This window comes from Xenopus tropicalis, chromosome 7 (genome assembly GCF_000004195.4).
Source record: "Xenopus tropicalis strain Nigerian chromosome 7, UCB_Xtro_10.0, whole genome shotgun sequence".
Taxonomy (NCBI): Eukaryota; Metazoa; Chordata; class Amphibia; order Anura; family Pipidae; genus Xenopus; species Xenopus tropicalis.
Genome location: NC_030683.2, coordinates 38,488,430 through 38,515,238, shown reverse-complemented (window position 1 = coordinate 38,515,238; position 26,809 = coordinate 38,488,430). Strand labels below are relative to the sequence as shown.

Here is a 26,809-nt window from a genome sequence, read left to right as displayed (position 1 = left end):
TGGTTTACTGAAATTTACATTCTAATAAGTGACCAAGAAATGTATATAAAACTGGCATATACATACCTAATAAGTAAATATTGCCCTTTTACATATTTCACCTTGCACCACTTTTTTTGTGATGTTCTGTGTGTGACTCACTGATCACCTGACAGGAAAACATCTAGCTTTCAACTATAGCAGGAAGAGCTGTCTGTCTGTCCATTCATTGGCTGAATAACCTAGCATGTGTGTGTCCTTGGTTTTTCATGTTTAAGCACAGAAATATATTTTTCATGAAAAAAATGTATTTATATAAAACAATGTTTTTTCTGTGATATATTTTTTACAAAGGGCATGGCTTCCTTTAAAAATGGGGGTAATTTAACCTGCTGGGCTCCATTTGTTGTTATTAGAACATCACCCACCATCCCCAGAGTGCCAAATGCCTAAATTAAGCTTGCATATTCTGTGTGTGTGTGTATATATACAGTGGCTTGCAAAAGTATTCGGCCCCCTTGAACTTTTCCACATTTTGTCACATTACAGCCACAAACATGAATCAATTTTATTGGAATTCCACGTGAAAGACCAATACAAAGTGGTGTACACGTGAGAAGTGGAATGAAAATCATACATGATTCCAAACATTTTTTACAAATAAATAACTGCAAAGTGGGGTGTGCGTAATTATTCAGCCCCCTTTGGTCTGAGTGCAGTCAGTTGCCCATAGACATTGCCTGATGAGTGCTAATGACTAAATAGAGTGCACCTGTGTGTAATCTAATGTCAGTACAAATACAGCTGCTCTGTGACGGCCTCAGAGGTTGTCTAAGAGAATATTGGGAGCAACAACACCATGAAGTCCAAAGAACACACCAGACAGGTCAGGGATAAAGTTATTGAGAAATTTAAAGCAGGCTTAGGCTACAAAAAGATTTCCAAAGCCTTGAACATCCCACGGAGCACTGTTCAAGCGATCATTCAGAAATGGAAGGAGTATGGCACAACTGTAAACCTACCAAGACAAGGCCGTCCACCTAAACTCACAGGCCGAACAAGGAGAGCGCTGATCAGAAATGCAGCCAAGAGGCCCATGGTGACTCTGGGGGAGCTGCATAGATCTACAGCTCAGGTGGGGGAATCTGTCCATAGGACAACTATTAGTAGTGCACTGCACAAAGTTGGCCTTTATGGAAGAGTGGCAAGAAGAAAGCCATTGTTAACAGAAAACCATAAGAAGTCCCGTTTGCAGTTTGCCACAAGCCATGTGGGGGACACAGCAAACATGTGGAAGAAGGTGCTCTGGTCAGATGAGACCAAAATGGAACTTTTTGCCCAAAATGCAAAACGCTATGTGTGGCGGAAAACTAACACTGCACATCACTCTGAACACACCATCCCCACTGTCAAATATGGTGGTGGCAGCATCATGCTCTGGGGGTGCTTCTCTTCAGCAGGGACAGGGAAGCTGGTCAGAGTTGATGGGAAGATGGATGGAGACAAATACAGGGCAATCTTGGAAGAAAACCTCTTGGAGTCTGCAAAAGACTTGAGACTGGGGCGGAAGTTCACCTTCCAGCAGGACAACGACCCTAAACATAAAGCCAGGGCAACAATGGAATGGTTTAAAACAAAACATATCCATGTGTTAGAATGGCCCAGTCAAAGTCCAGATCTAAATCCAATCGAGAATCTGTGGCAAGATCTGAAAACTGCTGTTCACAAACGCTGTCCATCTAATCTGACTGAGCTGGAGCTGTTTTGCAAAGAAGAATGGGCAAGGATTTCAGTCTCTAGATGTGCAAAGCTGGTAGAGACATACTCTAAAAGACTGGCAGCTGTAATTGCAGAAAAAGGTGGTTCTACAAAGTATTGACTCAGGGGACTGAATAATTACGCACACCCCACTTTGCAGTTATTTATTTGTAAAAAATGTTTGGAATCATGTATGATTTTCCTTCCACTTCTCACGTGTACACCACTTTGTATTGGTCTTTCACGTGGAATTCCAATAAAATTGATTCATGTTTTTGGCTGTAATGTGACAAAATGTGGAAAAGTTCAAGGGGGCCAAATACTTTTGCAAGCCACTGTATCAGAGCTAAGTCAAGGCTTCCTAGGCAAGGGTAGAAATCTGTGTGCCCCCCACACTGGCACCACACCATTACCTTTGTGGCAGAGCTAGAGATACAAACCAGCTTACACAGGAAGGTGAAAGAACTTTGCCTTGTCTTCTGAAATTGCCCCTTTTCCAAAGTGGTTGCATGCTAGGCTGATGCCTCTGTTTCCTACAAATGGCAAAAAACAGATGCAAGCTGCCATGTTTTTGGTACCCTTCCCTACTAATGAGTGCAAGTCTTGGTGCTCTACAATAGAGCACAATGATCTGAGCAGCACTGTATTTATGAGGGGTGGGCTGGTATAGGCGCATAAACTCTAGAACTGTAGAACCGTGAAATAATAGTGCATTCCTAGTCAGTCTCATCTGTGCACACCATATGATGTCCATAATGTGCACATATATAACATACAGTATATATAAACCCTGCAATTTAGGGTTGGATGACAAAATAATAATATTATTCATGATGTCCCCCTTACTGTAAAGCAGTGACCCCTAACCAGTGGCTCCAGGGCAACATGTTGCTCCCCAACCCCTTGGATGTTGCGCTCAGTGCCCCCAAACCAGGTAGTTATTTTTGAATTCCTGACTTGGTGGCAAGTTTTGGTTGAATAAAAACAAGATTTACTACCAAATAAAGCCCCCTGTAAGCTGATAGTGTGCATAGAGGCACCTAATAGCCAATCTTAGCCCTTATTTGGCTCCTCCATGAACTTTTATGGTGCTTGTGTTGCTCTCCAAGTCTTTTTACATTTGACTGTAGCTCATGAGTAAGAAAGGTTGGGGACCCCTGCTGTAAGGTATTGTAATATTGGAGTGACCATAGAGAATCACAAGACTACTGGCTAACTTCTCATGTTATGAAACTCCAAGGTGACTTCTAATATCCTTATGTTTTGAGGTAGTGGATACTTAGGGGTTGATTCACTAAAGGGCGATAAAACGAGCGCTATTTATAGCATGCGTTAAAAATGTTAATGCTTCTTATTTTTTGCGACTTAACGCTCGATTCACTAAAAGGGCAGGTGTCATAATTAAGATGGAATGTTCTTTGCATTATTCAACTCGCGATGAGCATTAATTCCTGCCGCGTGCGTTATTTCCCGCTGTGTGCAATATATTTCGCCGCATGCTATATTAGCGCACAATTTTATGCACGTAACCATTGCTTTCGGAAAACTACTTTTCTGAAAATGACCATTTCCCTGAAAACTGGAGGATGCATCACTCTAGGGCCAACACATACTTGAATAAATAACACTGCAAAGGCCATGTTGTGTTGCCAAAGGCTCACCAACCACAATTTTCTTTAAGTGCCGCCTACCCCAAGTAGGTGTTAAATTCACACAGACTAATGTGATATTTAGCACGTTTAACGCTTCATATGTGTTTGTGAATCATGCATAAGTATTATTTCTATGCGAGAATTAACGCAATGCGAGGTAAATAACGCATTGCGATAGTGTGTTTTTTTGCGCATTTGATATGCGTCTTAATGCATGCGAAATGACTTTGATGAATCGGGACTTAACTATTGCATGCTTTTTAATGCAAAAAAACATGTGATAAGCGTTATCGACCTTTTGTGAATCGGACCCTTAATTTCATAAAATACTTTATATTTTTGAGGTAAGGTTCTGCTTTGTGGATGTGAATGTGGATGGAAAGCGGTTGTAAAGGACTAGAATAACTGGTGTGCGTGCTGTCATAGACATCAGTCATTGGCTGGGCTGAGAAAGGGTATTAATACAATGGTAAAGGCCCTAAACCACTGCTTAGTATATAAGCTATGCGTGTCTTTGATGGATAGGATATACAGTATCAGATTTATCACATGGATATCACATGCAAAGTAAGGCAGTAGTGCTACCCACTGAGCCACTATGATGCCCACAATGCAGCTCTGTGGGTTACTCTACAGAAAAAAGATGCTTAATGTTAATTAATGTGGAGTCAACACATGCAATGGGGTCTACAATACAGTAATACAACATATATGATACAAAGCATTACAATTATTCTCACTGTATACAAATATGTAATGCACTTTTCCTTAAAAGTATGGGTTCATACCCACAAAAGTGTAAGGCATGTTGTGTTCCATATATAAAAAATATATTAACGGCATTATTATTATGGTGTATATAAGTAAAATCTGTAAATGGTGCAGCCATCAAATTGGTCATCCACAGCCAGCTTTAAAAATGTCCATAAATAAAACAGTCAGTTAAAATCAGATTCCAAAGTGATTCTGTAAGGTAGTGTTTTTGTACATTTTTGTGCAGACTCCTCTGTCTACAAGGACCCATGAATGAACAAAGAAAGAAGAGGGGTGTGCTCCCATAGCATAAAATGAATGGTACAAATTTCTTCAATAAAAGTAATACAAATGCTTTAGAAATACATTTAGCTTGTGGCAATATTAGACCAACACATTTAGTCATTATTTGACTTCCTCAGGGGCATATTATATTTATATATATATATATATATATATAGGGAATAAAGGGAAAAAAGGGAACTGCACGTACAGGTCTTAGGACGATAAAGGTGATTTTTATTGGCAAAGGTGAACTAATGTTTCGGCTGTAGCACCAGCCTTTCTCAAGGTCATCAAACAATGACAATTTCCCACCATGCACAGTATTTATGGTTTTCTTTCACTTGTTGGTGTAAGCTTGAGAAAGGCTGGTGCTACAGCCGAAACGTTAATTCACTTTTGGCAATAAAAATCACCTTTATCATCCTAAGACCTGTGTGTGCGGCTTCCCATTTTTTCCCTGTGTACTTGTTTGAACTCTGCACCCAGGCATTTTATTTTCTTTTTCGTGAGTGCCAGATGTTCCTGTTTGATGTGTATATATATATATATATATATATATATATACAAGGAAGAGTGGAGCACACCCTATAAAAGTTCAAATGCCCTGGGTGCTGGCTAAAATGAGACAATATATGAACAGAGAGCCGCACACACAAGGACTTAACGATAAAGTGAAAAAATTTTATTCAAAAAAAAATCCAACGTTTCGAGTACTAACTGTACTCTTCCTCAGGGACAAACCACTTTTCAGTCCTAGTAAAAGGACTGAAACGATGGACACAATAAATCTCACCACTTGCATTTAAGAAATCTTTATTTTCTTTGCCTTTTTGTGGAAATCCTACGAGTGCCGTCATTCTTGACCTGTTATATATATATATATATATATATAGTATAAAAAAGACCAGCAACTCCGGGATTTCTTGTGAAAAATCAAAACATGTATTCAAAGTAGCATAAACAGCTTTTTCCCCGAGAAAGATGAATCACAACAAAATGCATACTATTAAAGATTGGACATGCATTACTTTTATTGAATACATTTGTGACATTGATTTTATGCTATGGGAGTGTGCCATCTTCTTTCTTTGTTTATGTTGTGTTCAATGGTCTGGTTTAAGTATCTTGAAAATTAATTAAATGCAAGATTTTATGGAACACTGTGTATTTAGGGCTGCCTTGCAGTGCTGCGGTCCTTGGTTTAATCCAACCACTGCACGGAGCTTGGCATTTGTCCTTGTGCTTGCATGGGTTTCTTTTGAGTACTCTGTTTTCCTCCCACACTCCAAAAACATACAGGAAGGTTACCTGGCTTCTAATTAAGTGTATGTAAAGATCCTTAGATTTAGGGTTGCCACCTTTACCGGTGACAAAACCTGGACAAAGGAGGCAGCTGATGAAAGGGGGACAGACAACTAACATTTGAAATCAGGAGCAAGGCTGTGATGTCATTGGGCATAATTAAGATGATATTTATCCAGCTTTAACAAGTCTAAAACCCAAGATTCTGTGGGATAAGCTGTAAATGTATCCACTTTATGCTACAGTCAAACATAACCTCTGAAATCCACATAGGTAGTCTTGAACAACACAGAATGTGCAGTACATCATAGCTAATTTTACTACCTTTCTTCTCTTAGAATTTCACAGTTTATTAGGCTTTTGTCAGACACTGGCACATTCTTTATTCCTATTAAAATGAATGGTGCACTACGAGAGCCAGACAGAAACTGTGCTACACTTAGTCAGTATTGTGGCTTTGGCCTAAATAGAATCTCTGTCAGATAAATACTTAAATGTCTTGTTCATATTTTACAACAAAAATAACAACAAAGTGAAGAATATTTCATGCCTTTTGTTAGCTTGTACAAGAAAAATATCATTTAGAGGAACATGGTGAAACCCTGGTGTGTAACATAAAGAGCTAGCAGGTATATTCACATTACTGAGCTTATCTGTCTTTTCGTCAACAGCATGCAAGACGAGAATATAGAAGCTTCTTCGTCTATTTCTCAGATTCTGAGAGAGAACTATAGTGCTGAAACAAGAATACACCAAGAGAGCAGTCTATCAATCTCTTCATCTCATTCTTATCGTCATAGTGTCTGCTCCAGTAGAGTAGACGACTTATGCGAAGCTGATGACCTCACTGATCTTTCTGCTTTTCTGAGCCAGGAAGAATTAGACCAAAGTGTACATTTGGCAAGACAAGCCATTGACCAAGATGGGAACCAGAGAGAGGTACAGATTGATATTAAATGTCCGCCGAGAGAACTAAAAAGACAGTCTAGGCCTGTTGTAAGACCACCAGTAACCAGACAGAGCATACCAACAGTCAATGACAGAGAACAAGAGTTAAATTTTTATCAGGGACATGTCATAAAAGGGTTGAAAAACTCTACAGAGGAAACGAAAGATTTGAAAAAGCCACAGAGAACCACTCCATATGGAACTGAAACTGAGTCAAAAAAGGAATTTTTGAATAAAGCTGCAGATTTTATTGAGGAGCTATCGTCACTTTTCAAAGCCAATAGTTCCAAGCGAATTAGGCCAAAGACATTAAAAAATCGGAGGAGCAAACGTGACTTAAAAAGTGGGACACTTGAGCAGGACATCTCTAATTACACTTGCCAGTTAGAAAATCGAGAGAGGCCTCACTACACGCCAGAAAAGACAGAAATAAACACTACTATCTCTGAGGAAGCTAATAGTTTGGAAGCAGTGGATCCAGAATGTGAAAAGGAGTCTTTGCAAGTTGAAAACGATACCCAGTCTTCCTCTTTTTATTTTGAAGAGCCAGTTGGGCGACCTCCAAATTTTATTCAGAAATTAAAAAGTAGGGAAGTTACTGAGGGGAGCAAAGTGCAGTTGGACTGTATTGTGGTTGGATTTCCACCACCTGAAGTAAGGTACATATTCTTATTTTATATTTCCATTTCATATTATTGGGGGCAGTTGTATTTAGTCACCTGTTTTTAAAAAAAGTTGAACAATTGGATGTGCAGACGACTGACAACATTGATTACATCAATATTAAAAAATGATCTTTTGTATATAAATGATAACAATGGTTTAATGGACCTTCATTTGAGCTCTGGCAAGAAGGCGGGCCACACTTAATTATACATGCAAGAGGATGCTACAATCAGAATTTGCAGGCATCTACTAAAGGGACTCTATTATGCAATTTTGACTGTTATCCAAATTTACTTTATTACACTATAACCAGTTGGACATAGTACTGTCTATGTGATTACAAATTCCAGTCCAGGGTCAGTAATAATTTATGTAAGAAAATCCTCCAATGAGATCTCTTTAATCTTGACTTTCAGTTCTGGTTTCATATGATCGTTGTGCAAGACAATAATGCCTTATCTGCTGGGGCCTTTAACCTTGCCACGTTGTATGTTGCCCAGAAATGCAAATTCTACAGTGCTGGCAATCAGCAACATAGAATGTACAGTATAACTTATAATAGGCTAGCAGTGAAATGTGTTTTTCTTTGAAATAGATCTGAACACCTAAACAGCCCTATATCCGATCTTGAGAAGTTTGACTGCAATGTACTATAGGCAAGCAAACTGTAATTCCAAAATTTTATATAACAACATGATGACTGACATAGTGCTGGTAGGAGTGTTTCTCATTGGAGAATTCACTTGCATCTGTAATTAGACGTGGGATACAAACTTTGTGTAAAGCTGGCTATACACTGAAAGATTCACTGGTTGTTGTGGTCGCTAAATAAGCAGATCTTTCCCCAATATGCCTTTGAGGTGGGTGATATTGAATGATCCAGTTGTTTGGCCCTTGGCCACATTGATGGGATGCAGTTTATCAGGACAAGGACCACATCAACCAGCTGATATGCTCCTTGCCCAGACTGGATTTTTAAACCTGCCCAATTGGGATCTGGCCAATTGAAAACATCAGAAAATACCTTTGTACAAATGCAAAAGTTTTGTCATGCTCTGGAGAAGATTTAGTGTGGGTGGCAAAATGTATGTGTACCATCATCCATTTTGGGAGCAAAAGACATTTTAGAGGCAGTTACTGGGTTTTCAATAGGGATGTGCTCAAAAATTAATATTCTCTACTTTTTTTTTCTTCTTTATCTTTCTTTAAAAAAAAAGCATAAGGGGTAATGTAGTAAAAGGTGCAAAGTTTGCTTCAGGTCTAGTCACCTATAGCAAACAATCAGCAAGAGGCATTTACCTGTATCTTACTAATTGCTCTTAGTTACTGCACCTGGGCAAACTTTTATTACATATGGGGGTAAGTGCGCCGAAAAGTGGGTAGGTCTAAATAATTGCACAAAATTATCTGCACACACCCCATCTTGTTTTGTACTCTGGCCTCAAAATTTCTGTGCTTACACAAGTGCGCAGCCTAGTAGAAATGTTGCAGCTAACACTTGCATTGCTGTGTGGTGGAACACTGGAAAATCCAACCCAAAGTGTACAAATGCCACTGGGTACATACCCTTAGGATATGTATATGTATAAACTACTGCTTATAAGCACTTTCAGCACGTGTCCCAGGTGTGCTGTGTCATATGAGAACTATTCTTTATGGGGTATTGGGGTGGGCACATGGCAAAAATGATGTACCTGCACCAAATACACTCAGACATTTGAACACACTATAAAAGTGATTATAAGCCTGCATCTGTTCTTAGCCCTAGGGGCCAAATTCTTAAAATATAATCTTGATTTGTTTTCCATGGTTCTGGAAAATTGGTTCTGGAAAAGCAATGTTTTTTTCCCTGAAAAGCGCAGTTACATTTTGTGACAATTATGCATCTTTTTTTCAGAAATTTGAATTTTTATATGCCCCTAATTCTTTGAGTGATACCCCCATATGTAATTATAAGGCACTTAATTTGCCCAGGTGCAGTAACCCATAGCAACCAATAAGATCTTCGCTTTTAAATAGGTGACCGGTAAATGTGACCTGCTGATTGGTTGCTATTAGCGAATCTGTCCCATTTTGCGAAAAATCAGTGAAACTTCTGAAAAATTTGCTTAACAGCAAATAATCTGCGGAACATATCTTTTTTGACACACGCAACTGTGACATTTTTTGACACAACCACAAATTTTCATGCCTGGTGAAAAAATTAGTTCATCTGTCGGTTACTGTACCTGGCCTAATGTAGTGCCTTTTCTTACACCACCCTATAAGGGACATGGAAATGTTTGATTTTTTTGACATGGGTAACCATTCCCATGAGGGTATAAAGTAAAACTGATGTAGACTCTTCAGACAAGTACCCAGTGTTTAACCCTTACTTTCTGCTGTAGTGTGGGATGCTTCTTAAACAAACTGTACTCCCAGTGTAGTATTGTAACAGTAGAGTGCTGGGGATACTGCTGGGAATAGTAGTGTACAAATACATAGAATTAGGCAAGCTGGGTAGGATTTCCCTAAAACTAAATTATATAATTATGTAATGTTTGTCCTTAAACAGCTGACCAGTAAATGCTACTTTATCATTGGTTGCTATAGGTATAGGTTGCTATAGCAAACTTGACATCTTTTATCACATAACCAGTGTTAGTGGTGTTTTTCTTTTGCTATTGTGTCCTGTAATGGGCCCTTTAATCTTAATTCACTATGGGCCAATATCCTCAATGTAAAAATTTGAATGGGCAATGAAATAAGAACAGAAAACTAGGAGTTAAAAATCCAATGTGAAATTTGCCGCTTCCAAATCTGATCCCATTGTCTGCACTTCAGTAGTTTATTCATTAAACATCTACCTAGTACAAAGCATGCTATATTTTAAATATTTAGAAACCCATTTGTAAATAAAGTATTTCAGATGTTTTATTCTTGAGAATTTGACAATGTACTGTCCTTTTTATATGACATTGAATGTACTGATCAGCAGCAGCGCAGAAATGTAATGTGTGGCTTTATGTCTTTATTTCTTTATTTATACAGTGCTGACATATTCTCTGTTTCAGAGTAACTTGCACTGTCACATTCACACACACTTTAAGGTCAGTTTTATCAGGAGCCAGTTAACCTGCCTCTGTGTAACTGGAGGGTGGGGGAAACCAGATACCCAGTAAAACCCACACAAGCACATGAAGAACATACAAATTCTGAACAGATGCCCTTGCTGGAGTCAAACTGTAGACCCCAGAGCTGCAAGGAAGCAATGCTAGATCTGTATGCAATCTGGAAACCCATTATCCAGAAAGCTCCAAAATAAGGCAATACATAAGGGAACATTTGGCAATGGTCCTATATCTGTTTTTCTACAAGATTTCATGTTCATGAAAACGTTTCGCCAAGCAGTTTTGTAAAAATTTTTCCACAAATATAAAAATCTGGGTCTTTTACAAAAGTTTTTTCCCACACTTCGCCCAATGATTTCATTTTAACCAAAAGTTTTTTCTAAAGTTTCATAGTTCAGCAAGGTGTAAAGCTATAAACAATTTTTCACACTGTGGGAATATGTATCACAATGATAGTTATGGGAAACTTGGCCACTTGAAAAGGTCCCTTTAATCCTTACCGAACATTTTCATTTAGGATAGAAATTTGTACATTATGTTTTGGACTCCTTTAGCAGCTCAAGGCAACCACAGTCCTTTAGCAGGAAGATCTGTGCCTCTGAAGATGCCCCAGTAACCCCCCATCTTCTTTTCTGCTGATTCACTGCACATACTCTGTTCAGCTGTCACTTACCTGAGCTTAGGGGCTGACTCAAAATATACTGCATCTACAGGATATAAATATAAGGCTGATTAATACAGATAATTACTACATGGCAGCCCAGAAACCAATCCAATTAGCATTAGAATTTAATAATCAGCCCAGTAGCATCAGTTTATATTACAGCCCAACCTCATTTTCTGCTTGATAATTTGCAATGTCATGTCTAAATTCTTGGGCATTTAACAGTAGATAGTTTGGGATGAAATGCAAAATTCATTTAATACAAAAGTAGTACATATAAATGTTATTTTCCCCTATTCTTGGATCTGTCATGTTTGGTTGGAACTACAATTGTACATAATAGCTTAATTGCTTTGATACATTTTCATTTTTGGTATAACTGTTACTTTAATGGATGGGAAGAGGGAACGCCTTGTTGCCTCCCCTTGCCTGCCCTTAAATACAGTGCTGCAGCCGCAGGTCTCTGTGCTCTTAAACAGAGTGTGGAGACCTCAGACAATTCATGTAGGGAGGAAGTGAAGTTGGTAAATGACCCCTATTAACTACTAATTCGGCCATTCCTAACCATAACAATGGCTTATTAGTCCATATATGGGGCAAAATCTATCCATTAAGGCTTTGGTACAGATTTATGAAAATGTGAGATTAGAGCTCATCACAGAAAAATTCAACCACTTTCTATTCATTCCTATGGGAACTTTAGAAGCGTATTTATCAATGAGAGAAAGTTAGAACTCACCATTTGATAAATATACTTCTGAAAATCCCCTAGGAATGAATAGGACATGGGCGAGTTTGTATTTAAAGAGCAAAACTCTTTTTAGGGATTAAAGACCCCCAAATCTTGAAAAAATATGCATGCCCTAAAACTGAATCCTAATTTACCTAAATATGAGAAATCTGCCATTAAAATATTATTTCTGCATCTCTTTCAATATTGTAGCATGCACACATCCATTTTACCAAGAAAACCTGTTTTTTCTGTATTCTAAACCCCCCTCAGAAAAAGTTTAAATACCCCATAAATAAACATGTTCTAGGTGGTGTAAACATTTCACAGCTGTTTTTGTGCATAGCATCTTTCAAAACAGGTCCTAAAATGATATGATGCATTTTAACAGCTGTGCCTGGTAATGTATCTTTAGGCTACTACCGAAGTCAAATGACCAGTTCTGCTGATAAAAAAATTGAGACGCATCCAGCAAACACTTGTACATAAGATTAGAAACCTGTCCGGCTAAAAGCACAGCGGAGGAAGCTCAAGGCTCGGCACCAATGCTAAAAATGCCATTGGCTTCACTTTTCAAAGTTCGAGTACATTTGCCAATAGTTAATAGCAGTAAACTGATGAAAGCACTTGATGGTTGCAATCCAAAAGTTTTGCATACAAAGAGAAGTCAAAAAGTATAATGTAAAATGACCTTTGCATCTATAAACAATAAACAATAAACAATAAACTTTTCATTACAAAAAAGCAGTACAGTTATGGGACCTGTTATCAAGAATGCTCGGGACCAAGGGTTTTCCAGATTTTCTTGCTGTAATTTGGATTACCATAATTTATGTCTACTAAAATATATATTTAACATTTATTTAACTCAATGGGGTTGTTTTGCCTCCAATAAGGATTAAATATATCTTAGTTAGGGTCAAGTACAATCAGCTGTCTTATTATGAGAAAAAGGAAATCATTTTTTTAAATTAGAATTATTTGATTAAAATAGAGTCTATGGGAGATGGCCTTTCTGCAAATGCAAACTTTCTGGATAGTGGGTTTCAGGATAACAGATCCCATACCTGACCTGTTATGGGTGGCACCCGTATGGGATCAGACCATCGCTTGCTCTTTTGCTCCCTAGAACATAGGTATAAATATTGGTAAATGTGGTCTGAACAGTGACTTTCCTATAGTTTCAGGGATATCCAAAACCCCAAATTAGCTTTTATACCACAATCACCCTGGGCTTTAGTCTGGATCCCCTTCCCAACTAGCTCTACAGTATGGAAACATACTGTGTTTGTGTAGATATCCAGTGCAGAGAACCTTCCTCAAGGTGGCAGCAGGTCCTATTTACACAAGTTTCATATTCATTCACATTCATTAAAAGTGCCACCGAGATACTTCAGGATTTCTTAATTGAAACCATCGCATCAGACAAAATCATATTAAAGGGAATTGTTAATTTCTGAGCATGAACCTTCAGAACTGAATGGTAAGAATGAGAAGGCTTAGGAAATACCAGAAAAACATGTACAGCGCATAATACAAGTATTGATCCTGTAGTCACAAGGACTACAGTGTCTTTGTGCCAGGCTACTGATTTGTACAGGGGATGTTGTGATAAATTATAAAATCTGTATTTAACAATCATAAAAGAATATTTATACAAAGGCTTAAAAATGCAGCTGTATACATGGAACAAAGAATCGCTGTCCCAGCAACTCACTGAAATTCTCCAGTTTTTAATTCACAAAACTCTAAACTGTTTTTTCTGTAAATTAAGGATACGCTGAATCCACAATTTTAGGATCCAGATGAACCCCAAATCCTTTTCAAAAGATTTGGCCAAATACATAACTGAATCCAAATCCGACAAGGAAGGGTTTTTTGTGTTTATTTGGCAAAAAGTCACATGATTTTAAGGATTCAGTTCAGCCAGAGGCATGGATTCGGCCAAATCTGAATCCTGATGGAAAAGGCCGAATCTTGGCCGAATAACCGAATTCTGGATTCGGTGCACTCTTCTGTCTGAACAGAACTGGCACATACTGGGCTGGCACATATTGTGTACTGAGATGGAAATTTAGTCAAATCTTACCAACAGTGAAGATTGTGAAGGAGAATGATGTTGAAGAGAATGTGAAACAGAAGTACAAAATACCCCCAAAATATGGAAATTCTAAAGTATAGAATGGTAATAATGTATTGCTAAAGCAACATTGTCTCTAAAGAGCTAAAAAGCTCAATGCCACAAAAAGACAAAAGATGTGAGTACTAATTCATATATACCATTTATATACCTCACTTCTTAGCAACTAACTCAACATACGTCACAGTGCCGTAACATGATCTTTTCTGCAAGAGCAATGCATTATCTAGCACGAATATGTCTACATGACATGAATATGCTTGTCTGTGCTATGATACGTTTCTGCTCAAACTGACAGTGCTGAGTGATTGTCCCAGAGGCTGCCTGTGCATGTCCCAAGCCCACCAGACCACCTGTTTATTCTTTCTGTCCACACATTCTGCTCATTGATCTTTCTTTTTGTGGTGAAGGCACCCACATCTTTCTCCATTACAGTCCTTACAAATGATGTGTTATTGTACCCAGCAACTCTTGTCTCATTTACACTAGCCCATATTTAATGGAAAAATGTCCACTATCAAATTCTTTACAAATTTCACAAATCCATACTAAATGAGACAACCACTTGATTCTTTATATCAGCTGACCCTTACATTCTATTTTGTTTAAAATCCATTTATTTATTCTTTATTAAATAACAAAATTGGTAGCAGTAAAACAATGTGACCATCAGCAAGCTTCTAAGAGTATAGAAATGTTGCTACCTATGTAAACATCCATCACAGACAACATTAGTAGCACTGTTGAAGAGAGGTAATATTGTAAAATGGGCCATAGCTATTGAGGCTGCAGTATACTCTGTGGGCATTACCTTTCTTATGCATGTTCCAAGGTAACCAAATGTCATTATATGTATCAAAAGTCTCTACCAGCCAGGCTGTTAGGTAATACATATTTTGGATATACAGGTAGGCGATCCGTTATATGGAAACCTGTTATCCAGAAAGCTCAGAATAACAAAATAATTCAAATAATAATTAATCAAATAATTCAGATTTTTTTTCCTTTTACTCTGTAATTATGAAACAGTACCTTGTACTTGATCTCAACTAAGATATAATTAATCCATAATGGAGGCAAGACAACCCTGTTGGGTTTAATTAATGTTTACATTAAATGTAATAGACAGAGAGATCTAAATTATGGAAAGGTCCCTTATCTGAAAAACCCCAGGTCCCAAGCATTCTGGATAACAGGTACCATAACTTTAGTTAAGTCTATGATGTAGCTGTTAGGAGGAGAGCTTGGAGTCTAGCTAATTAAGGGCAATCACCTACCTGGCTGCTGCTAATATCTAGGGTAATAAAGGTCTACACAGTCTCCTGTAACATCTTTACACAGGATGGACAATAAAGCAGATTCAGGTGAATGTTCAGTGGATGTGTTGAAAATATTTGTAGCCAGGTAAAATACCAAAAGTGCTTGACTATAGGGCATTGCCACCACATGTGAAAATAACACAGAGCTCCTCAGTGGCTGCTGATTTTGTTTTAGCTACAGTAATTACAACCACTAATATTTCCATTCATTACCATTTCAATTTTAGTGGTTAAAATTTTCAGTGTTGATACAAATTACAGTGCTGATGCTCTTCTGCTACACAGTACATTCCCCTGTGAGGACATATTTTGCTACTTCCTCAGATTTACAGAATAACATTTATCTTAAAGAAATGGAGGCATGAAAGCTTAAAGTGATACTGACGTGAAAAAACTACTTTTCAAAATATGAATATACATAAAAAGCTACCTATAGGTCGTGTTGATGGTTTTTCGCTGACAGGTTTGCTTTTGTAAGTAATTGTTACTTGAAGTTCCTAAACCTGACTGTTTTGCCAACCTGACTGTCCCTTCTCAGTCTGTCAGTTATAGCTTCCAATGCTAACGGACAGATATGGCCGCCCCCTCTTTGAGAAACATGGGAGATCAGACAGGTAATGTAAAAGCACCAGGCAAATAGTTTTATGGCAAAATTATAAACTTCTTGCAAAGACAATGTTATGATAGATGTAAAAAAAAGATTTAATTTGTGGTGTCAGTATCTCTTTAATAATGCAGGACTGCTTTGTGAATGTTGTAATTAACAGATGGCCATGGCCGCCTTGTAGGCACATGGAATCACTCCTATTAAAGCCATAAATTGCACTATGACACACATTATTACCTTCAATCTCAGCACTGTGTGTGCTACTCTGCAATTTGGCCACCATTGAGGTTTGATTAGCAAGTTAAAGCTCTTGAAGTCAAGTGTATCTAAAGTGGATTATGTGGACATAAACTATTTAAGGATGTGCTTTTTGCAGATGGCATTTGAATTAGGTTCCAGAAAGGAACTGATTAAAAAAGAAGTGGTGGAATGTACTCAAGGATGGGAATAACACAGAACGTGCAGACCACTAAGTAGAGCACATGGGTGTGAAGAGACACATTTAGATGATTAATTTAATTCTAAGTGGGCAAATGGGCCATAGTATTGGCCTCATAAAATGTCACTCGTGGATTATGATTTCTTTGTCCTTGCCGTATTAGAATAGAGACTAGATATGAAGATAATAACTAGGGGAAGAACATAAGGAACATAAAGCTAATATTTTACAATAGGACCTCTTGCCTTTACTATTTTATGGAAGCAGGACCTGTTGAAATAGGGAGTTATTATCTGCACCCAGCCCTAGGGGCCTCCCATTATTTGCTCTTTTCCTTTTACCAGTCAGATAGACTTAATTTTTGTGTCTCCCACCCTCTTCTACTGGTTAACTACTACTAACTGAACTTTGAGTTACAAAAGTGGGAATATGGAAGGCAATAGAAACTGCAGACTCTGCCGCTCCAGGCCATATTGGTCCCTGTATCTTTCAGTTTAAAAAATCTCTATGGACAAGGACCACATTGGCATGTTAATATGGCCCTCTGTCAAAGGTTCCCATTAAGAAGTGATCATTGACCAAATAATTGGATTATTCTGATTTTGTCCAGTGCTTGGGGCCAAATTACATAAGGATTTGCTCATTTGAGGACCTAGTTAAACCATCGGATTTAAAGGAACAGTAACACCAAAAAATGAAAGTGTATAAAAGTAACTAAAATATAATGTGCTGCTGCCCTGCACTGGTAAAAGTTGTGTGTTTACTTCAGAAAGTCTACTATAATTTATATAAATAAGCTGCTATGTAGCCATGGAGGCAGCCATTCAAAGGAGAAAAGGCACAGGCACATAGCAGATAACAGATAAAACACTATTGTATTCCACAGAACTTATCTGTTATCTGCTATGTAACCTGTGCCTTTTCTCCTTTTTTCCAGCTTGAATGGCTGCCCCCGTGGCTACACAGCAGCTTATTATATAAACTATAGTAGTGTTACTGTAGCAAACACACCAGTTTTACCAGTGCAGGGCAACAGTGCATTATATTTTTATTACTTTAAAGCTCTTTCATTTTTTAGTGTTACTGTTCCTTTAACAATTCATGCCAAGCTTCACTGTTTTTATATGAGGATCCTGTAGCCATATTTACAGTTATCTCACTGTCTATCCCACCAGAAGTAAAGAAGGGTAGTGGTCCATCAGGAATCTTTAATTAAACCCCCCCTTCACTGTGTTTTACCCCACCACACACATGGTAAGGCAAAGGCAAGGGACCTCCAGTTATAAAAAGGACCAGGGGCCTTTTTTTTTGCCACACTAGCCCAGAAAGCCACTTTAAATGGAAGTTCAGATTCATTCCTTTGGAAAATCAATGTATTACTCAATTTTAGCTTTTGTTTAACAGACTTCAGATTTAGCCATTTAGCATGCTTCTGTTCTTTGCAGGTGGTACTGTGAAGGAAAAGAGCTAGAGAACTCCCCAGACATCCAGATCCAGAAGTCGGGAGATCTGGACTCTCTAGTTATTACAGAGGCTTTTGAAGAAGATACAGGCCGCTATTCCTGCTTTGCTTCCAACATCTATGGCACAGATTCAACATCTGCAGAGATTTATGTAGAAGGTATGGCATTCAAGCATTAAAAGTACATATTACCAATGATAATAAATGCATGTATCCACTGATATGTCATTATGCCATTACCTAATATTAACAAATTGTGGGACATATTGCTAAAAGTCAGCTTTGCAATACTGCTGTTAACTTATACAAGTATCTGTGCATGGGACGCTTAGTTTGGATTCATCCTGTCAGGGCTCTAGAGTGAATTACAGTATGTGCGTACCAAAAGGAATATCAGAACTCATTTATAAATGCATAGAACAAAGTGCTATATTCAGATGCAAATCATTAAGGTTTTTTTATTACCCACAATGCAGAGTTTTCCCCAGCAATAAAATGAATAATAATAAATTCATAGGTTCAGAAATGTCTGGCAGATTTACAGCAGAATTGACAGCTATTGACTTTACTCCATGCAGAGTAGTTGGGGGAAATTTATAAACATTTGAGTTAGATTTTTTTTCATGATTCGAGTTTTTTTGCAAATTCAAATTGTGGTTCAATAACTTGAAAACTTCAATGTAAAAATTCATCATCATTATTATTAACATGTATTTAGAAAGTGCCAACATATTCCACAGTTCTGACCATCTAAAAGCTTGCGAGTTTCTATAGAAGTCAATGGGAGCTGTCCTATGCAAAATCAAGCCATATTTTCAAATTAAGATATTTGAGTGTTCTTTGAGTTTGTAAACTTGAAAATTTGAAGTATTTGAGTTTTTCCATTCACACAAGTTTTCCGTATTAATAAATAAGCAAGCATTTAATATGCAACTTCATTCGATTTAGAAAAACAAACTCAAATACATAAACTCAAAAATTGATAAATAAGCCCATTAATTTATAGTACAAGGTGGGAATAACCATCAAGTGAGCCATAATCAGTATGTGATCAGTTAATGTTTCCTAATGCATTATACCTTAGCTACCAATCAATAAAAGTTTGCTACAGTAGCATTCCATAGCTACCAACCAGTGCAAATTAGCCAGAGCAATATCCCATAGCCACCAGTCAGTCATGTATGCTGTTCTTTCCTATAGGTAGATTAAAAAATGTATATTTTGCTGTCAACTGAAAACTTTGTAATTGTTGCTGAAATGCTATTAATATTAAACAATATCAGTAATTTGATATTATTTCCAATCCAACATTGACAACAATTTCACTTTTCCTCCAACTTTAATATCTTTGAAAACTGTAGAAATATAGGCAATTCCTGTTTCTTCAGAAACCCCTAAAGTTTTTGTAAGTAGGAAGCATTACTCTTTTGCTGTTTTATAAATAACGAAAACATTTTCAAGTAATATACTGCTAAAATCATATTTTACAATTTTGTTTTTCACACAGGTGCTTCGTCTTCAGAGTCTGAAGGGGACACAATCAAGGCTGAGGCGGATCAGTAAGTATGTAGCATATAACATTGTTGATCTGCCACTAGTATCGTATTTGACTGTTTAGGACCTGGCCCCTAAAGGCTATGTTTTATATTAGATGCAAAATACTGGATTAGTGAGCACAACGTCATTTTTAATAGTTTAATTGTGAAAAACTCCCAACCCATGAACACATGGCTTTCACCTTGCTAAGTTGCCATGTTATTACCATTGCTTAGGCCTGAACCTTCTGCACCTGATACTCAAGAAACATCAAACGCAGATACTTATCAAGAAATGAATATTCCACCCAGTAATGTACAAACTATGCAGCCAACAATGATACAGCAGGTAAGAAAGAATGCTGATATACCTAACTTGATTTAAGAATAATAAAAGAATGCAGACTTGAGGCACCATTTACAAGGACAACTTTCTTGCTTTAACAAAAATGTAATTTTGGATGAGTTTGCCTTTTTTGCTGCGTTATAAAGAAATTATCACTTCACTTAACTGTGTTGCTCATTGCTAACATTAACATAGCTGATGTTTCTGCCCCAGGCTAAATTTCCTACTGTTGTGGTCCTCTTGTGAATGATGCTTATGTACTGGGGACATTGCATGGCTGCTCAAGCCCTACACAGTAGTAAACTTGAGAACATATTGGTACAGTGACCTTATCACTTGTTGGCCCAGAGAAATGTAACACCCTGGAAAGAGTTAATTTATGTCTATACAAGAGCACAAAAGAAGTCGTAATTTTAAGTAAGGCCCTGAATCAGAAGGGCCTTGGGGCTGCAGCTCTGTAGTTCCCACTGTTAATGTATACCTGCTATGGACTTCTTTCTGCTTAGGCTTCAAGTGCCTAGTTCTGGACAAGGGATACAGAGGCTGGTGGTGCCATGTTCAATATAAACATCCCTTCTATTGTACAGCACTGCAGAATATATTGGGACTTGATAAATACATGTTAATAATAGCAGTAATAACAAAAATGCAATGTTTAATAATTATGAAAAAAGGCTTAAGCAACTGACCTACCCCATTTGCCAGGATTTTCATGCCCTATTGTTATGTTATTCTACTTTGCAAACATCAGTGTCCTTACTTGAAACCTGAATGGGTGGGCTGTAGAACATTTTTGGTATACGATGTTACGTAGGAGGACAAGGGGTGAAAACACAGCTAGCAATGGCAATTCCCATGGACATCGCATGTAAAAAAAGGGAAATAAGTAATTATTGTTGCCATTTTCACTGTTCTGTATGGTGTTATTATGCCTATTACCTGCAGGCACAATATGATGCATTGTACATAAGGAAATCTCACACTCACTAAACACTTGTCTGCCTGAACACTGTGTAGTAACTTGATATAATATTCTTATTTGCCTTTTCTACAGTGTCAAAGTCCCACTACATACTTGCAAGGTCTTGATGGGAGACCACTTATTGCTGCTCCTGTTTTTACAAAGGTAATTTTACTGGAATGCAGTCAAACCCAAAAAATCTTCAGTTTTCATAGGGGAATATTACTCTTTTTCAAGGTAATATTGAAAAAGCTTAAAGTTACTTGCATAGAAACCAGCATAGCTAACAGGGCCACGATTAGGAGGATACTCTTGACAGGGGCCAATTCATGGATCAAAAAGTAGTCTGGGCATGTGGAAGTGTCAGTAGAAATTGGATAGATTCTGGGTGGGTTTTGTTATAGTTGGGTCAGGTCAGAGGCATTACAATATCAGCACAGGGCTCATTTTTTTACTAGGGTCCTACTCTACTTGTTGCAGGGCCCACCATTCAGGCGACCCATGTGACTGGTTTGTATAAACCCTAGCGGAGGGCTCTGCTTACTTAGTAGAATGGGACCCCATGATTAATAATGGGTTCACATACAGTATTACAAGGCTGTTTTATATACGTATATACTGTATGCTACAGTTGACAATGGACCAATGAGATGTATTATTTTGGAGTAAATTACAATATAATCTGGTGTACAAACATTTATACATTTCACCACCAAAACCATCATGTATGAAGTTTATATCAAAGGGTATGCATTAGTTACACACAGCAGATTTAACAGATATTTAAATTTATGACAGATTTTATAAAATGTAACACACAGTTCTATAAATATGCCCCTAAGACATGTTCTACTTGGTATTCATTGTTTATTCTGTGCTTTACAATTCTCCATAACTATGTGGTCAAACTTACTAATAGTAAATAGTAGCAGATCAAAATAGCAAAATTTGCCTGTTGGCATTTTAACTCTAATGCTGCACAGAAACAGTTAAAATTTAAGCATATTTGCATCTGATCTTTTTTTTAAAGAATTTGCAACACACTTTAATTAAATACTGATAACTTCTAGAAAAGTTATTTTGTATTTAACAATTAGCAGTGGCATAACATCAGAGGAAGAAGATCCTGTGATTACTGGGGGTCCACACGTGTAGAAAGAAGATCCTGTGATTACTGGGGGTCCACAAGTGTAGAAAGAAGATCCTGTGATTACTGGGGGTCCACATGTGTAGAAAGAAGATCCTGTGATTACTGGGGGTCCACACGTGTAGAAAGAAGATCCTGTGATTACTGGGGGTCCACACATGTAGAAAGAAGATCCTGTGATTACTGGGGGTCCACACATGTAGAAAGAAGATCCTGTGATTACTGGGGGTCCACAAGTGTAGAAAGAAGATCCTGTGATTACTGGGGGTCCACACGTGTAGAAAGAAGATCCTGTGATTACTGGGGGTCCACACGTGTAGAAAGAAGATCCTGTGATTACTGGGGGTCCACAAGTGTAGAAAGAAGATCCTGTGATTACTGGGGGTCCACACGTGTAGAAAGAAGATCCTGTGATTATTGGGGGTCCACAAGTGTAGAAAGAAGATCCTGTGATTACTGGGGGTCCACACGTGTAGAAAGCCAGGCCCTGACTGATAAGCAATTTTAAAATAAGTTTGATGTTTATATGAGGAGTTACATAGCCTGGAATACTTCTTATGGCATAACAAGCATGTCGTTAGGCATATTATAATGAATGGTACTACTATACTGAGCAACTTTTCCTGGGTGAAATTACCCATAGTCGCTAATCAGAGATTTTTGGTCCCTGTATTAGTTTTGTTTTTTTCAGTAAAGGCATTATACCCTTGCTGCTCGCCTCACTGTACTTGCACTTTCTGTTTTCTATATATTTGTTCTCAGGTTTTTGGTTTTGCAACATATTTACTTCTGTTTGTTATTTTAGAGCTTGCAGGATCTGACTGCTTGTGAGGGGCAGTTGGTTGTATTTGAAAGTCGAGTGAAAGGATCTCCGTCTCCAAAGGTAGAATGGTATAGAGAAGGAACACTGATTGAAGATTCCCCAGATTTTCGGATCTTGCAGAAGAGTATGTTCCCCCATTTAACTGATTCTGAATTTATTTCTGTTACAATTATTATATGTAAAAATATCCATTGCCACGGCAGAGCTCTGGTCCCAGTGGTATTACCCAATAGATACAAACCACAACTAGACTGAAGCAAGAGTAGACAGGGATCCCTTTGTGCATTATACAAGCAAGTTACTTAACTGTGCCCTCTCAGACACAGTTTGCCTTTATTTTGGCAGTGCTAATAGGCACAGGGTAACATTGTAGAGAATACCCTGTGGGCTGAAACTCTTTATATATATAATTTGGTGAAATGCCTGTACATGTGAACATTAGGCAATGAGACTGAAGTTGGAAAAGTTTGTAGAATTCTCATGCTTTTCCGATTTATCCAATTTCTAACATTTTTCTTTCTGTTTTGCTCATGCCCATTACCCATAGACACCAGACAGTAAATGCTCTAGTTTATTCACAGCAACAAGAGGCTGGGTTTTTTGTGATAAAGGACTAGGGCTACTAAAAAAGATGCAATTCTTGTTCTACGGAACATTTTTAATGCCTGGAGCAATCATAGCACTATAACTATAATTATAGCTCCAAGTTTCCCAATTCATTTCATAGCTGTGAATACTAAAACGGTCATATTTGTTTTTTTTACAATTTGGAATTTTTTTGTGCTAAAACTCAAATTTTTCTTTGAAAAACGCCATTTTTTGGCACTTATTATGCATCAAAACTGTGACAAATCTGAAAGTACAAATTCAGCTTCTAAATGTTATCGAGAAGTCAGTGCCAGTTGTCCTTTTTTAATTAGCTAATCTTTCTTTGCTTTGTGGGCTTAGAAGTTTTATGTGTTTTTTTATATGTTCATTTGTGTTTTCCAATGCAAAACCTGTGCACATTTTAGAACTTATGATAATTTTTTTTAAATGTACTTTTTCTTTTTTTTTTACCCAATAGAGCCCCGTTCAATGGCGGAACCAGGTAAGATCTGCAACTCTTAAACTCTATGCATAATGCTTAAGTCACAGCAGTGGGTGTTTTGAAGTTAATAAATGATAACATAAAAACCTAAGAAAATATTGGGAGTTACGTACATACACAGAGCTGGAGTGATTCTCATTGCCAAGAGACCTAGTTATAAATTACTATGAAGCTGTAATGTTTCCAGGGAAAAATTGGTAAAACCTACAGGAAATAGGTGTAATAGTGCAAATCAGTGGTGTGGGTATGCTGATCCAGGCATGTGTTGATGGAATGCCACCTCGGGGGCATGACATGATAAATACACCATTGGGCTATCTTTTGACAAAACAAATTGGCTTTATCTCTCCGATTAAAAGTAGAACACTTGCTCCTCTGCATTAAACATTTAAGGCAAGGAAAGCAGCTAAAAACTAATCATTTGGGCTTTTTGTACTTGTGGATGAGCACTAGAGAGCTGCTGTTTGAAAACCAAATGTCTGTACTGTCTGTTTCCATAGAAGAGATATGCACTTTAGTAATAGCGGAGGTCTTCTCTGAGGACTCTGGCATGTTTACATGTACTGCAAGCAACAAATATGGCACCACTTCAAGTATTGCCTATTTAACTGTAAAAGGTAAGTAAAAAATCAGCTATGAAGACTCTTGTGCTTATATATACACTATTTAGCATGCTATATTAAATCCCTGAATGTATAAATAATTTATATGCTTATAAATAACATGCAGATAGTTGAGTTAAATATTGTATACTGCTTTTATCAAGGGATTATGTTATATTCTGGACTCGGTATTATAAAAGAGGTCCATAGCAGCTGGTAGTGGAACAAGCTTTACTTAGAACAGAACATTGCTAAACTGCCAATAAGTTGGAAGGAAGGAGAGGATAGACAGGGAAATGCTGGGGGAACAATTACCAGCAGAACAGGATGACACATATCCGTTTTACATGTAACAGCACCATCTAGTGAGCATACATTAACAGTCAATACACAACAGATGCATTTTTCTCAGGGTACACGAACAGGTTCTGATCTTATCATGGGGTGGGATTCCAAATAGTGGCCTCTGAATGTAGAAGATATGTTATGGGGAACAGTTCAGTACTAGTTCCTCAATGACATGTGTCCATAGAAATCAGTGCAACACACTTATAACCTTATGGATAACATATTAAACTCTAAGGGGCCCATTATCTGATGTTCGTATTTTGTTTGTTTTCAGATATCCACATATCCATATGTTTTAGCACTAAATGTGGATATTAATTACTCGAAACCACAAAGAAATCTCAATTTATAAAACCACAAAATCAGTAACACAAAACCTCATCATCTAAAAGCTGGCCAGGTCATCTAGAAGCCAACAGGAGTTGTATTAGGCAAACTATCAGGCCAACTATCTTCAAATCTTGATCCCTATTTCTTAGATACTATGTAAAATGACAGTTTAATCAGCAAAATCATATGTATAAACTGTAGAAACATTGGTTTGAGTGGATCTGCTGAGAAAAAACACTTTTATAACAAAATCTTAAGTTGGCCATACACAATTTAGAATCCTTTAGACCGATTTGCCAGCTTATCTGCCCTTGTCGGGCCTCTCTCATCGATATCTGCTCAAAAACCAGCCAGGTATTCATCGGCAGGTTTGATTTTCCCGTTGAATCGGAGACTTCATAGGCTCATTGATACGGTCTGATGGCCCATATACCCATGAAGTTCCACTCATTATGTGACCTCGCCAAGCGAGCAGATCTTAACATGTATGGCCACCTTTAGTATAAGAGATTTGTACACTTGCTCCCTGACTGCCAGATAAGCGCAAGCTTTATCACCAACATTTGCAATTAGCCTACCACAACCCACCATTTCTAGTCACTGAAGAAAATCCAGTATTTATTGACAAAATGCAAGGGCTTATCCTTAACTGGCAGTGTGCGCTCTTATTGTAGCATATTTTGAAATATGTTATATTTTTATTATGTGGCATGTCTTTAGATATCCTCTTTATCTGCTTTGTTACTTAGGGTCTGATGAAAACAACAGTAAAGCTCCCTTGTCCATAAGCACAATAAACATAGATGCCTTCAAACGTGAACCTTTGCCTTCCACTCCTGAGCCAGTGGCAATAGTGGACCCTCCACCAAAGCCTAAACTAGAAGGCGTTCTTGTGAATCACAATGAACCAAGACCAAGCTCTAAAATTGAGAAGAGAGTACATTTCAAGTTACCAGAAGATGACAAAGGAAGTGAAACGTCATCAGAAGAAGGAGTCACAGCACAAAAGCATTTTGGGTCAGACATGCCAGATATGATCAATGGTCAAACTTTGGGGTTTTTGGGTTCTTCTTTTAAAGAACCCCCACCTGTGTTTGCTAAGCCTAAACTGTAAGTGTTTTTACATTTATTCAGTGTTTGTGTTGTGATATCACTTGATGATTTCTAATACTAATACATGGAACTTTTACAGTAGCATGAGTTTGCTGAGAAACAGTTGGCCTCTTTTATGAATGGAGGAAAGAACCCTCCTGTTTTTCTGGGATTGGGCACAGATATTTTTTCCAAACTTGCCTAGTACTTTTGTCAACATTCCAGGTCTAGACTGTGACCAACTGTACCCTTCACAATCTTTCTGGCATGCTACACTTGCTCTAAATGGAGTGCTTGTCCATAGGCATCACCACATCACCACTAGTGAGAAATAAAGCAGAAAACATTGTATTGCCCATAGTATTATTGAAAAAAATCAATCCTATATCCAGGCTTTCACCTACAATTAAATGAGCCTCTTAGTCACTCTGTACTAATGTTCCCCACTTCACGCCGTGGCACCTTTGTTACCAGTAATAGGGTTTTCTCACTCTATGAGGGAAGCTTAGTCCTCAGTTCTATTGGTCATGCTCAGTGAAGTGGAAGACCCCAACCTTTTTTTACCCATAAGCAGCATTTAAATGTAAAAAAAAGGTGGAGAGCAACAGAAGCATGCAAAAAGTTCCTGGGGTGAATTTATTTGATTGGCTATTGGTAGGCAGCATACAGAAGGCTCTGTTTGCCAGTACATATGATTGTTTATAAAGCTTGCCTTTAAGCC

The 26,809-nt window shown here is 37.8% G+C and overlaps 1 protein-coding gene across 8 annotated transcripts in view; it reads left to right on the top strand.

Annotated features, from left to right (window-relative positions):
* mypn (myopalladin) overlaps positions 1 to 26,809 on the top strand; it is a 79,760-nt gene that overhangs the window by 37,318 nt on the left and 15,633 nt on the right. For 4 of the 8 annotated variants that reach the window (XM_002936865.5, XM_004915897.4, XM_004915899.4 and 1 more), the window contains 9 exons: positions 6,401 to 7,336; positions 17,798 to 17,973; positions 19,322 to 19,373; positions 19,587 to 19,698; positions 20,750 to 20,821; positions 22,609 to 22,750; positions 23,693 to 23,716; positions 24,217 to 24,333; positions 25,746 to 26,106. In XM_002936865.5, the coding sequence (XP_002936911.3) occupies positions 6,402 to 7,336; positions 17,798 to 17,973; positions 19,322 to 19,373; positions 19,587 to 19,698; positions 20,750 to 20,821; positions 22,609 to 22,750; positions 23,693 to 23,716; positions 24,217 to 24,333; positions 25,746 to 26,106 (1,991 nt within the window). In that variant the 5' untranslated portion in view covers position 6,401. Of the gene's footprint in view, positions 1 to 6,400; positions 7,337 to 17,797; positions 17,974 to 19,321; positions 19,378 to 19,586; positions 19,699 to 20,749; positions 20,822 to 22,608; positions 22,751 to 23,692; positions 23,717 to 24,216; positions 24,334 to 25,745; positions 26,107 to 26,809 lie in introns of those variants that run through there. The other 4 variants (XM_004915900.4, XM_031905567.1, XM_031905566.1 and 1 more) reach the window with 2 other exon arrangements.